This window comes from Primulina eburnea, chromosome 6 (genome assembly GCF_022965805.1).
Source record: "Primulina eburnea isolate SZY01 chromosome 6, ASM2296580v1, whole genome shotgun sequence".
In the NCBI taxonomy this organism is placed as follows: domain Eukaryota; kingdom Viridiplantae; phylum Streptophyta; class Magnoliopsida; order Lamiales; family Gesneriaceae; genus Primulina; species Primulina eburnea.
In genome coordinates, this window is record NC_133106.1 from 2,401,659 (window position 1) to 2,413,874 (window position 12,216).

Below are 12,216 nucleotides of genomic sequence, written 5' to 3' on the forward strand. Positions count from 1 at the left end.
GGAAATCCAAGATCAAGTTGAGCTTAGGCACTACTTGGATCTAGACGAGATGGTGCAAATGGCCATAAAGGTGGAGCAACAACTAAAAAGGCGTGGAGTTGGCCGCACCAACCAAACTGGAGGTTCGTCTTCTTCTTGGCAATCCAATTTTGTGAAGCGTGAGGAGAATAAAGTGGAGTCCAAGCCAAGATTTGACACTAAGCAAGAGGCGCCTAAACAAGGAGTCCAAGGTAAATCTGAAACTCCTTCTAATCGTTCTAGGGATACTAAATGCTTTAGATGTCAAGGGTTGGGTCATATTGCTAGTGAATGTCCTAATAAGAGGGTGATGGTTTCGAATGCTTATGGTGAGTATGAGTCCCAAAGCGAGGGTAGTGATGATGATATGCCTGCATTGGAGGATCCCAATGAGGGATATGAGGCGGTTGTAGGAGTATCATTGGTGACTAGGCGTATCATGATTGGCCAAGTCGAGGAGGAGGAGACCAATCAAAGGGGGAACTTGTTCCATACTAGGTGCTTTGTGAACGAAAAGGTTTGCAACGTTATTATAGATGGGGGGAAGTTGCACTAATGTGGCTAGTGTTGAGATGGTGGAGAAGTTGAGTTTGCCTACTTTAAAGCACCCTCAACCATATAAACTTCAATGGTTGAATGATTGTGCGGAAGTGACGGTTAGCAAACAAGTACTAGTATCTTTTTCGATTGGAAAGTATAGTGATGAGATTTTGTGTGATGTGGTGCCCATGCATGCTTGTCATATCTTGTTGGGTAGACCTTGGCAATTTGATAGGAAGGTAACACATGATGGTTTCAAGAATAGGTACTCATTTGTCCTAAACAAAGAACCAATTGTATTAATACCTTTGTCACCAAAACAAATACTTGAGGATCAATTGAAAAAGAAAAAAAGAGATGAGGCCGAAAAAAAGAGTGTCCAAAAGAGTGAGATGGCCTTAGAAAAAGAAAAAGAAAAATATATGGTCGAAAGAAAGAGTGAACAAAAGAGTGAGATGACCATAGAAAAGAAAAAAGAGAGAGAAAAAGAGGCCAAAGAAAAAGAAAAGAAAAATCATTTGATGGCCCAAAGGAGTGAAAAGAGTGAGGTTGAGAGTTGTTTATTATTGCAAAAACCATTACATGTACCTTTGTACAAAGTGGTTTACCCATATTGTGATGAAATCGCCGGTTCAATCCCGAGCATTGTTATTTCTTATTTGCAGGATCTTGGAGTTATCATGACAAGGAGACAAGTGAATCCTGTCGAAGGGAGAACCCAAAAGTTTGAGCCTAGAGAATGCAAGTGCAATCACGGCGAGGTAAGGTTAGTTGCCACTACAACAACTATGAGGTATGATTTTCTTCTTTACCTTAATTCATTGTTGTCTTGTCTTCAAGAATTATGGGAGCAACTTGAAAATGTGATGTTTAGGAGATATGAATGTGATTTAATCTTGTTGCCGAAGTGTCATAGAAATGAGGAGGGAGATGTATTGCATGAATTAGATTCGAATGTTATTGATTTTGAGTGTTCAAAGTTTGTCCAATTGACACTTTGTCATGACAATGACCTATGTGCATTAGAATTAAATTCATGTGGTGAGTTAAATGAATATAATAATTTCTTTGTTCATGATGAATATAATTTTAAGGAGATTAAATTGTTCATGTTATGCTCATTTTATGAAATAATCATTAGTGAGGCGTATTGTTGTGATTTCATCATTGACAAAATTCATGGATTTCTATGTTGGTTGCATATGAAGAGGTATGTTAAATGGAATAGCAAAGAATGCATTGCCTATAGGGCTAGGGCACCTGAGCTTGATTTCTATAAGTTGCTTGAAGCCTTTCTTATTCCTAGTGAGCTATGGTCGTACACGTGTATGGATTTCATTTTTGTGTTGACTAGGTCTAAGAAGGGGAGGAACTTGATTTTTGTGATACTTAACGGTATTCTATCATTTTATGTCATTTATTATTTGATATATGTTGATGTTGGTGAGTTGATAGTGAATGCTGCCATGGAGTTAGGGATCAAGGCGTTGATGGCGCGTGTGGGCAATGGCATCTACAAACTTGCGCTTAAAGGTAAGTATGTTGATAATATCCTCTTTGTTGTTACTAACTTGCTTCGTTTTTGTGCAAGGGGGCAAGATTTGAGGACAAATCCTTTTCAAGAAGGGGAGGATGATGCGATCGTGGTAGCCTTGCACGGGAGTATGAGCAAAGAAGATGGATTTACGTGCGAGGAGCAAAATGATGAAGGGGTCTTGATGCATGGGAGTATGTTGGAAGGCCAAAGGAACATGATTCAAACATTATTCTCATCGGCCGAGTCTGCACGGACCAGCACACGGACCTGCACACGGGGTCCGTGCCCTTTACACCCTGAGATGAACAACTACAGAGCCTACACGGACCTGAAGACGGACCCAGGCACGGGGTCCGTGCCCTACTACATAGGCGAAGACCGTGTCTACACGGACCCGTACACGGAGGTGAGCACGGGGTCCGTGTCCCTTGTTCCAGCTGAAGTTGTTACCTGAGTGTACACGGACCCGGACACGGAGGCACACACGGGGTCCGTGTCCTAGAGTTTTGGCCGAGAAAAATTACCTTTTCTAGAGTTTTATTATTTTGGGAGACTAGATCTTTGATATCTTTCCTTTATTATAATGTATTAGGGACGAAAATTACACACAATACACATAATATTTTGAGTTTATCAAACCCTTTGAGAATTTTCTCTCAACTTTTCAAAGCCAAGATTTGTTAAATCAAAATCAAACTTATCAAAGTTTTTAACTTTGTGGCGTTTGTCGATCGTTGCTTGTGCGGATTGTCGTAGGCAAAGTTCTTCGAAGGTTCGTATAGTTTTCGATTGTTTATCCTCGTGTTTATTTGTTGCTAAACTCTTGCTAGTTTAGAGGTGAATATCACACAATACTTGATTCAAAAGATCGGGAAAAACACACGAATCTTAATATCGTAATTGAATAGAGGGTGCGATTTATTTTTAATCGTGTTTGCTATTTATTCGTGTCAAGATTCACATCAGAATAACCATCTAAAAAACAATAGAAAGCATGACCTGCCAAACGCTCTAACATTTGATCAACAAAAGGTAAGGGGAAGTGATATTTTCTTGTGGCATCATTCAATTTGTGATAATCAATACAAACACGCGACCCAGTCACAGTTCTAGTGGGGATTAATTCGTTATTTTCATTTTCAACAACAGTGATTCCCCCTTTCTTAGGAACAACATGCACATGACTTACCCACTTGCTATCGGATATAGGAAAGATCATACCTGCATCAAGGAGTTTGATTACCTCCTTTTTGACGACCTCTTGCATAGCTGGGTTCAATCTCCTTTGAGGTTGAGTAGTGGGAGAGTGCTCCTTCTCCATTAAAATTTTGTGCATGCACATGGATGGATTTATTCCCTTGATGTCAGCTATGCTCCATCCAATGGCACATATGTGATCCTTCAGCACTCTCAAGAGCTTATCTTCCTCATCACCTGTCAAGGAAGAAGAAACAATTACTGGCAGTTTATGTTCTTCCTTCAAAAATAAATATTTTAAATGAGGAGGGAGTGGTTTGAGTTCGAGGAATGGGGGTTCTTCTATGGAAGGTTTAAGTGATTTTGGAATATGTCCAAGCTCCCCAATCTTCGAATTCACCGATCTTGGCAGTGGCTTTGATCCCTCTAAAAAGTTCATACATTCCTCCACTTCTTCTCTGCTGGATTCCGTGGACTTTGGGCTAACCAAAAGCTTTTCCAGTGGGTCTTCAATCAAAGTATCCTGCACACTACACTCAACAATATATAGCATATATTCTATGACAATCAGAAGATCCAGGATATTTCATACTACGAAAAACATTAAAAGTTACCTTCTCATCATTCAACCTCAAAACTAACTCACCTTTTTGAACATCTATGAGTGCTCTTCCAGTAGCTAAGAAAGGACGGCCTAAAATAAGGGGGATCTCACGATCCTCCTCCATGTCTAGAACAACAAAGTCAACTGGAAATATAAATTTATCAACTTTAACCAAAAAATCTTCTATAACCCCTCTAGGATATTTAATAGACCTATCAGCAAGTTGAAGGGAAATAATGGTTGGTTTAACTTCTCCAATCCCCAATTTCTCAAAGCATGAATAAGGCATAAGATTTATGCTAGCACCAAGATCACACAATGCTTTGTTAAAATTAGAATTACCTATAGTGCAAGGAATGGAGAAACTACCTGGATCCTTAAGCTTTGGAGGCAATTTATTTTGCAAAATAGCTGAACATTCCTCAAAAAGCTTAACAGTTTCAAAATCAACAAGTTTTATTTTTTTAGTCAAAATATCTTTCAAGAATTTAGCATAAGAAGGCATTTGAGCCAAAGCCTCTACAAAAGGAATATTTATGTGCAATTTCTTAAAAACTTCAAGAAATTTCGAAAATTGTTGATCCAATTGTAATTGCCTTGCTCTTTGAGGAAAAGGAAGTGTATTAATATCAATATTATCATTAGAATAAAATTCCTTACCTTTCTTACCTGTCTTCCGTGTAGTCTGAGTGTTTTGTTCCTTAGCATCTTCCATTTTTGGTTTCATTCCTCCATTATTCTTTTCCTCCATATCTGTAGAATTCTGCCTCTTTGGCTCATCTTTCTCGGCCTTGACCACTGTACTCACTGCATTCACTCCTTTCGGATTTTTCTCAGTATCACTTAGTAGTGTTCCAAGGGGTCGATTTGCTAATTGATTGGCTATTCGACCCATTTGAGCATCCAACCTTCGCAAGATAGCGTCATGATTCTGCAGTCTCGTCTCCATTCCCACAACATGTTTCATCATAAAATCCTCATAAAATGGTCTTTGATATTTTTGCTTGAATCCTGGAGGTGCTGCAGGTACCAATAATCCTTGTTGTCTCACTTGTTGAGGAATGGGCAGTGGAGGAATATGTGTTGGATTGAGGGAATTCTCCGTATTCTTCCAAGATAAATTAGGGTGATTCCTCCATCCTGGATTGTATGTGGAACTGTATGCATTGGATTGCTGTCTCCATTGATTCCCCACAAAATTCACTGCTTCTTCATCAAAGATGGGTTGTTCCTCGATGACTATTCCTTGGACCTGATTTGCTTGATTCGATTTCAGTTGAGAGAATTGATGGGCCAACCCATCAATCTTAGCGGTAAGTGTATTCAACACATCCATTTCAAGAACTCCAGCCTTCTTTTCTCGTTTAATATCTGTCCAACCCGCACTCTTTTCAGCCATATTTGAAATTATTTCAAGTGCAACTCGTGGGGTCTTCCTGTATAAGCTACCATTGGCTGCTGCATCTAGCATGGAACGCACGGAAGGATCAACTCCGTTATAGAAAATCTGAACTTGTTCAGATGAAGAGAAACCATGTTGAGGACACCTCCTCAACATCTTTCTAAATCTTCCCCAAGCTGTATGTAGTGTCTCCCCATCCTTCTGGCGAAAAGATGATATATCAATACGCAGTTGTGCTAGCTTGGTGGGTGGAAATTATTGATTCATGAACATTTCCACCAAACCATTCCATGTAGTAGTAGAACCAGCTGGTAGATTTCTAAGCCATTCTGCTGCTTCACCATGCAAAGAGAAGGGGAACAGTCTCAATCTTATGGCATCCATTCTCACTTCATTGAATTTGATTGTGTCACAGATAGATAGAAATCCCTCCAAATGTGCATTAGGATCCTCGGTCTGCGATCCTCCAAATCTCACTTGATACTGTATCATTTGAATGATAGATGGGTTCAACTCAAAATTATTTGCTTCCACAGTAGGGCGAGTGATGCTAGAACCATAACCTCTAGTGGTTTGTCTAGTAAGATCATAGACAGTGAGATCATCTTCCGCGTTCTCCATTGCTTCAATCCCTGTTGTTTCAACTTTCTCCTCTTGTTTTAATTGTTCTTCCACGTCAAAGTCTGAGGATTTCTCCCTTTGTGCTCTACGTCTCCGTCGAAAAGTATTCTCAATCTCTGGATCAAACGGCTCTAATTCTGTCTCTCCTCTAACACGGCTCATGCACAGTAAGATAATCCCTGAAAATAAATAAACAAACTTTAAACGTACGAATATGTGTAGAATCAACAAAATTAAATAAAAACCTAATCTCAAGAAAATAATAAATCCTAATATTAAACAATTCAATCCCCGGCAACGGCGCCAAAAACTTGACCGACGATTTCGGTTGGGAATAAATCTAGCAAGCGGACTAGGTCAATTAATAGTATTTGGAGATGAGTCCATGTATCGTACCCACAGAGATCGATGTTTTAATTACTAGAATATGAATTATTTTTCCTAATTTAGGCTAATAAAGTCAATTGAGGGGAGATAAATTAATTAAAACTAAATCAAACAATTTAAATAAATTAACTAAAGCAAAAAAAATCCAAATTATTAAATTAGACTAAAATTCAAATTATTTAAAGACGACTAAGGCACACAACGGTATCGAGACAAACTTATAATCCACGTGTCAAATTTAAATTCAATAAATTAATTATTTAATTCACGACGGAATTCTCAAAATTATTCATTAAACGATTCCTCGAATTAATAAACCTAATTCAATCTAACAGTCCAATTATTCCTAAATGAATTTAATTAGATTCAACCGCATTAGATCGCTGTGAAATTCCAGTTTTTCAACCTAAAGTCGCACACTGAAATCGAATACTATTTCTAGTCAATTTAACCATGTGTTGATTGATGTGTGAAGCAAATATTAATCTATCGCCTTCCGGTTTTAGATTAACCAACAGATATTCTATTTAATTTGCCAAATTAAAAGAACACGTGATAAACGACATCAATCAATGAATAAAATAAATAATCTAATTGAATCAAACTCAAAACATCAAAAAATAATATGTCCCGGCCCTATCATGGCCTTAGTCTATAAAAATCTAATCCATAAACTTAAAATAAAATTGCAATTCACTGTTTAAATTCAATGCAGAAAACATGACTAAGAAGGAATGGAAAGAGATTCTTTGTAATTTGTAGCGTGTGAGGAATTCCTCGCTGGTTTTGCCTTCCTTCTTCCTCCCCTTTTTTCTTCTTCCGCGCTGTTCTCCTATTCCGTCTCCTTCTGTGCTTCTGTTAGGCCAGCCCCCTTTCTTCTGTACGCTTCTGCCCTTTTATTCTTCTTAATGAGCCTCCTCCTTCCTTTCTTTTTTAAGCTCATCTCTGTAAAAGAAAGTGTAGATAAGATATTTATATAGATTTACATATATTTTTCCAAGATTTCAATATCATCAAGGAATAGAATATAAGAGTATTTAATTTCATTTCTCTTGATATTTTGTTCCCTTTGAAATCTAGTAAATTTATATTATCTCTCAATTTAAACACTTTTCTTTTTTTTATTCAAATCTACCATTATTAATTAAACTAAGCACATAATTAGGATAAAAAGTCTAGATAAGGGCAAATATTATTAAATCAAATCCCTAAAATCTTTGTAAGAGTTGGCCTTATCACAGTCTAGGACAGAGCACCCAGACAGACTACGCCAGAGCACTAGGGCAGCCCAGGCCAGTGCAGTCTAGGACAGAGCACTCGGGCATACCAGGCCAGAGTACCCATGTAGACCAAGACAGAGCACCTAAGAGACCAAGCCAGACCACCCGGGATCGTCCCATCAGGCCAGGTCATATTCATCCTATTATATTAAAATCTTTACAAGAAAAATATACTTCTCTGTTCGGATAGATTGCTCACTGCAGCTCACCCAATCTAACCGAGCTACATCATTTATACTTCTCTGCTCGGATAGTTTGCACACCGCAACTCACCCAATCTAACCGGGCTACATCATTTGTTGTGCTATAATTGTTTACACCATTTTTTTTGTATTGTTTTGATTCCTGTTGGAAAGATTTTATATCCAAGTAGATACTCAAATCTTATTCTACGGATTGCTGGCTTCTTGGTATAATGTGTGTCTTTTTTCAACTTTACTCAAGTCCAATCCATTTTGTGTTAATATAATATATAGTTACTTGCTTAAAGATTTATTTTTTTTGTTTTTCCCGTTCCTTGTTTAATTTCACTTTGGTGGAGTGGAGTGGTAAGTTTTGAACAGGTAATGATTTTGTTGGTGGAGTGGCCCAAAATTTCTGGAAAAAATTCTTCTAATTCTCTTCTTTTCCTACAACTGAAACTTAATCAGATCAGAGCCTATCCGTGTCCCTTGTGTTGGGATTTGGGAAACTTTGCTCTACTGCAAGTATTTCTCAGTTACTATTTTCTTGCGGCTTCTCTAATTATGTCTGATTATGGTGATTAATAGCGTTATTCTGAATTTCTATCTTCCACGTGGTGTTTCGTTGGATTAACTTCTCTTAATTTATCCTGGGTAGTTTGGATTTTTTCTGGGATTATTCAGCTTCCTATATTTTTCATTTTGCTGGACTGCGTTCTTGAATTGGTTGTGGTTTCTTGTGTTGTTGACGGTTTCTGATTCACCGAGGTTTGGTTAACTGGGTTATTAGTTGTTAAATTTTATGATGATCCGTTATGTAAATTGAACTGAGAAAGTTGGATCTAAACTAGTGTAATTTAGCAGATCCCTTGAATTAAGCTACTTATGCACAACAAATTCTGGATTTTGATAAGTTTTTTCTATTATTTGATTTCACGGCAAATCTTTACGCCATAGTAACTTAATCCAGGCGTTATATGACGAAATAAAGTATGCTGCAACTACGTAACATGCGAGATGTTAGAAATACATAATGGAATGTGAATATCTGAAACTGATCAAGTGAAATCAATTATTTGAGATCATTATGTCGTGATTTAGTGATGCATTGAGGACCAAAGGAAATGAATTTGATTATGAGAATTTATTGTGAAACACACATCTTGCTACATCTGTGAATCATGCCAGTCATATGTGTTGAGCCCATATCCGTTTATTGAATGATTCGTTGAGTGGCATTTGCAAGGATTGGAGGGACGCTAGGACCGTGGATTTGAGATTCCCATTTCATAGTTCATCGACATTGTCGGCATCATGCTTTGCATTTGTATCTGATAATTTCCAATAATCATACAATAGGTGGAGCAACACTAGATATGTGGAATAGTAATATCACTGGGAGCATGGAATGTAACTAGGATACTTAACGAGGGTGGGCTAAAATAAATATAGATTATAGTTTTTTTATGGAAAAAATCATCGTATGAAAAATAATGAATTAAAAAATATCATATTGCACGACAAAAACCTTGTTCTTGTTTAACTGATTTAATACAGTTGTTCATGTAATATTTTCATTCTATTTGATCATAATTCTTGAAATTTATCTCGCAGATTTCTAATTCTTCTCCAATCTATCAGCCAAATTCATTGTTATTTGTTAATTAAGTCACAGAACTTGAAGATTCCAACGTGAAGATTGAAGGTTCAGTGGGCATTCAAGTTCTCCAGGGATACTTACAGGCATGAGGATAGTGGGGTTGACCGGAGGAATCGGTTCCGGAAAGAGTACAGTCTCCAATCTTTTCAAAGCTCATGGTATTCCCATCGTTGATGCTGACGTAGTTGCTCGTGTATGCTTGTGCCCTGATTTTCTTAAAGTTTGTTGAAAAGTTTAGCTCGAATTATCTAATGTTTATGAAATTTTACTACTGTGACTACCTCATCTTATCTAAGTCCATCTTTCCAGATCCCTCTTTTCAGACTTACTAGTATTGACCATTCCCACTCATTGGATATGAACATTTTTTAATTGGTAATAATTTCCTATATGTTACAGAATGTATTGAAGAAAGGCACGGGTGGCTGCAGAAAAGTGGTGGCAGCATTTGGGGACGAGATTTTACTGCCTGATGGAGAGGTGGATCGCCCAAAGCTTGGACAAATTGTATTCAACAACTCTGATATGCGACAAGTTCTTAATAGGTATTGTTTATGAAGGATATGCTTATGACGCGATGACGGAACCAGTAGTTACTAAAATATTTTATTTAAGGCCTAAGGATTTGTCGTACTTGAAATTTCTTTCTATCCATTTATTCCATTGGTCGACTATCGATTTGGTGAGTGTATGATGAGGAAACCTGGGTTTTTTTTAGGGGCGAAAATTGGGATGTTTTATGACTAACTAAAAATCACATTCCATTAAGCCTTTTACTGAATGGTTTGTTTTAGAAGGCAGTTATTGTGGTATTATGTTGTATAAAGTGTTAAACATAAGTGGAGGTGTGGAAAAAAATGCAGAAGCTTGAAGACACTCTAAAAGCAAGCAAAATGTTCAGGGCTTCTGGTAAATGTTGTCCTCACTCCTTGTTCAGCATTTGGTGAAAAATAATCGTGCTTTATTGAATTAATTGTCAAATGCTATGCTACTTCTGTCAATATTCAACTGTAACTATCAAGTTTTTTTCAAAACCATTTGGTGGAAATCCTCATGCTCATGCTCATGCTCGTAGCTAATTCGTTATATTATATGCTTCTCATTGTGTTGATTGAGCATGTTGGCCACATGTTTCAATTGTTGTTATTTCTGAAAGCTATTATCGTTGCCTCTGAAAATCACTTCTCAGCAACTGTTTCTTTATTACCCTGAAATGAAACCAATATCTCGGTCCTTGTTAATCTACCCACCAGAACGCACTGAGCTAATTGGATATCACCGTTCCTTAATTATTTTCAACAAATTCATATGAAGCTGCTTGTCCTTTCCTGCCTATTTTTGTGTTATGTGAAACACTGAAACTTCAACTGATGTTCTGAATTCTTTAACAGGTTACTGGCACCTTACATTTCATCTGGGATTTTTCTAGAAGTGTTCAAGCTATGGTTGAGGGGTTTCAAGATTATCGTTCTCGACGTGCCTCTCTTGTTTGAAGCAAAGATGGACAAGTGGACTGACCCCATCATTGTGGTTTGGGTTGATTCGGAGACTCAGCTTCGACGACTTATGGGAAGAGATGGGACAACAGTCGAAGAGGCCAGCAGTAGGATTGGTTCTCAGATGTGTCTAGATTTGAAAAAGACCAAGGCTGATATTGTGATTGACAACACGGGAAGTATAGAGCAACTGAATGACAATTTCAGGGAAGTGTTGATGCAGGTGAAGAAACCTTTAACATGGACTGAATTTGCACTTTCTAGAGATGGAGCTATTGTGGCTTTTGTTTCTATTCTTTTTGGTGTCATCGTATGTAGGAAAGCGTTGAAGCCCAATTAATTTGTTCGATTCTGCCTAACCAAAAAACATGTCTAATCTTGTTACTCTCAATGTAATTATACTTGTTATACTGTTGGATGATTTGCAAGAACACATATGTGCATAAACTTTTTAAAAAACTAGACTTCTGTGATAGAAAAACACGTGGTGATATGTGTCGCAACTCGCATGAAATGTGAGTCTTGTGTATTAAAAAAACCTTCTTTTGTACATATATACTCTTATCAATGTATTTCAATACATGTATACTCTTGTAATGTATCAATGTATTTCAATAAAAAAATATTGAACAACGAACATGGAACGTGGTTTTAGGCAAAGATAATTTGAGCTTCTCGTGTTTTTGAAATATACGTGCCAAATGCAAATCCAATCCTTGAATCGGAAAATATATCATCAATGGATTTTGCAAGATTTCGTCCCGACTTGGGTATGGAAAGTGATTATGAATATTGGGAATAAAATGGAATATATCGTTATTTATTTAAATTTAAATAAACAAAATGAAGAAGTAATAAAATGAGATTTATATTTAGACAAAAACTTGTGTGAGACGATCTCACGGATCGTATTTTGTGAAACAGATCTCTATTTGGGTTATCCATGAAAAAGTATTATTTTTTATGCTAAGAGTATTACTTTTTATTGTGAATATGAGTAGGGTTGACACGTCTCACAGATTAAGATCCGTGAGACGGTCTCACATAAGACCTACTCATTTATTATGGTTAAATTAAAAAGCAGGAAAACGAGAGGCGACAACTAAATGACAACCGTTAATGGGATAAGACGGTTGGTCTTACTATGTCAATGGCCGCAGCAGCTCTCGCACCGCCCTACCGCTGTCGTCGCCGTCAACTGTCCTACCACCTGATTCCATCGTCACCGTAATATCCAGAGTCGGACCTTTTACGAGGTCAACCAAGCGGTTGACTCAGGGCCCGGCCCAATA

At 37.5% G+C, this 12,216-nt stretch overlaps 1 protein-coding gene across 8 annotated transcripts; it reads left to right on the top strand.

Moving 5' to 3' along the window:
- The first annotated feature begins 7,881 nt into the window (after positions 1 to 7,881).
- Positions 7,882 to 11,374, top strand: LOC140833753 (dephospho-CoA kinase-like). 8 transcript variants are annotated; one of them, XM_073198123.1, is made up of 5 exons: positions 7,882 to 8,007; positions 8,150 to 8,289; positions 9,438 to 9,621; positions 9,828 to 9,973; positions 10,820 to 11,369. In XM_073198123.1, the coding sequence occupies exons 3-5, from the start codon at positions 9,514 to 9,516 to the stop codon at positions 11,262 to 11,264; spliced, it is 699 nt and encodes a 232-aa protein (XP_073054224.1). In that variant the 5' UTR covers positions 7,882 to 8,007; positions 8,150 to 8,289; positions 9,438 to 9,513; the 3' UTR covers positions 11,265 to 11,369. The 8 variants fall into 8 exon arrangements, with proteins under 8 accessions (XP_073054224.1, XP_073054230.1, XP_073054227.1 ...); XM_073198129.1 differs by lacking the exon at positions 7,882 to 8,007 and having other exon boundaries at positions 8,040 to 8,303; positions 9,383 to 9,586; positions 10,820 to 11,374; XM_073198126.1 differs by lacking the exon at positions 7,882 to 8,007 and having other exon boundaries at positions 8,044 to 8,293; positions 10,820 to 11,370.
- The last annotated feature ends 842 nt before the right edge of the window (positions 11,375 to 12,216 follow it).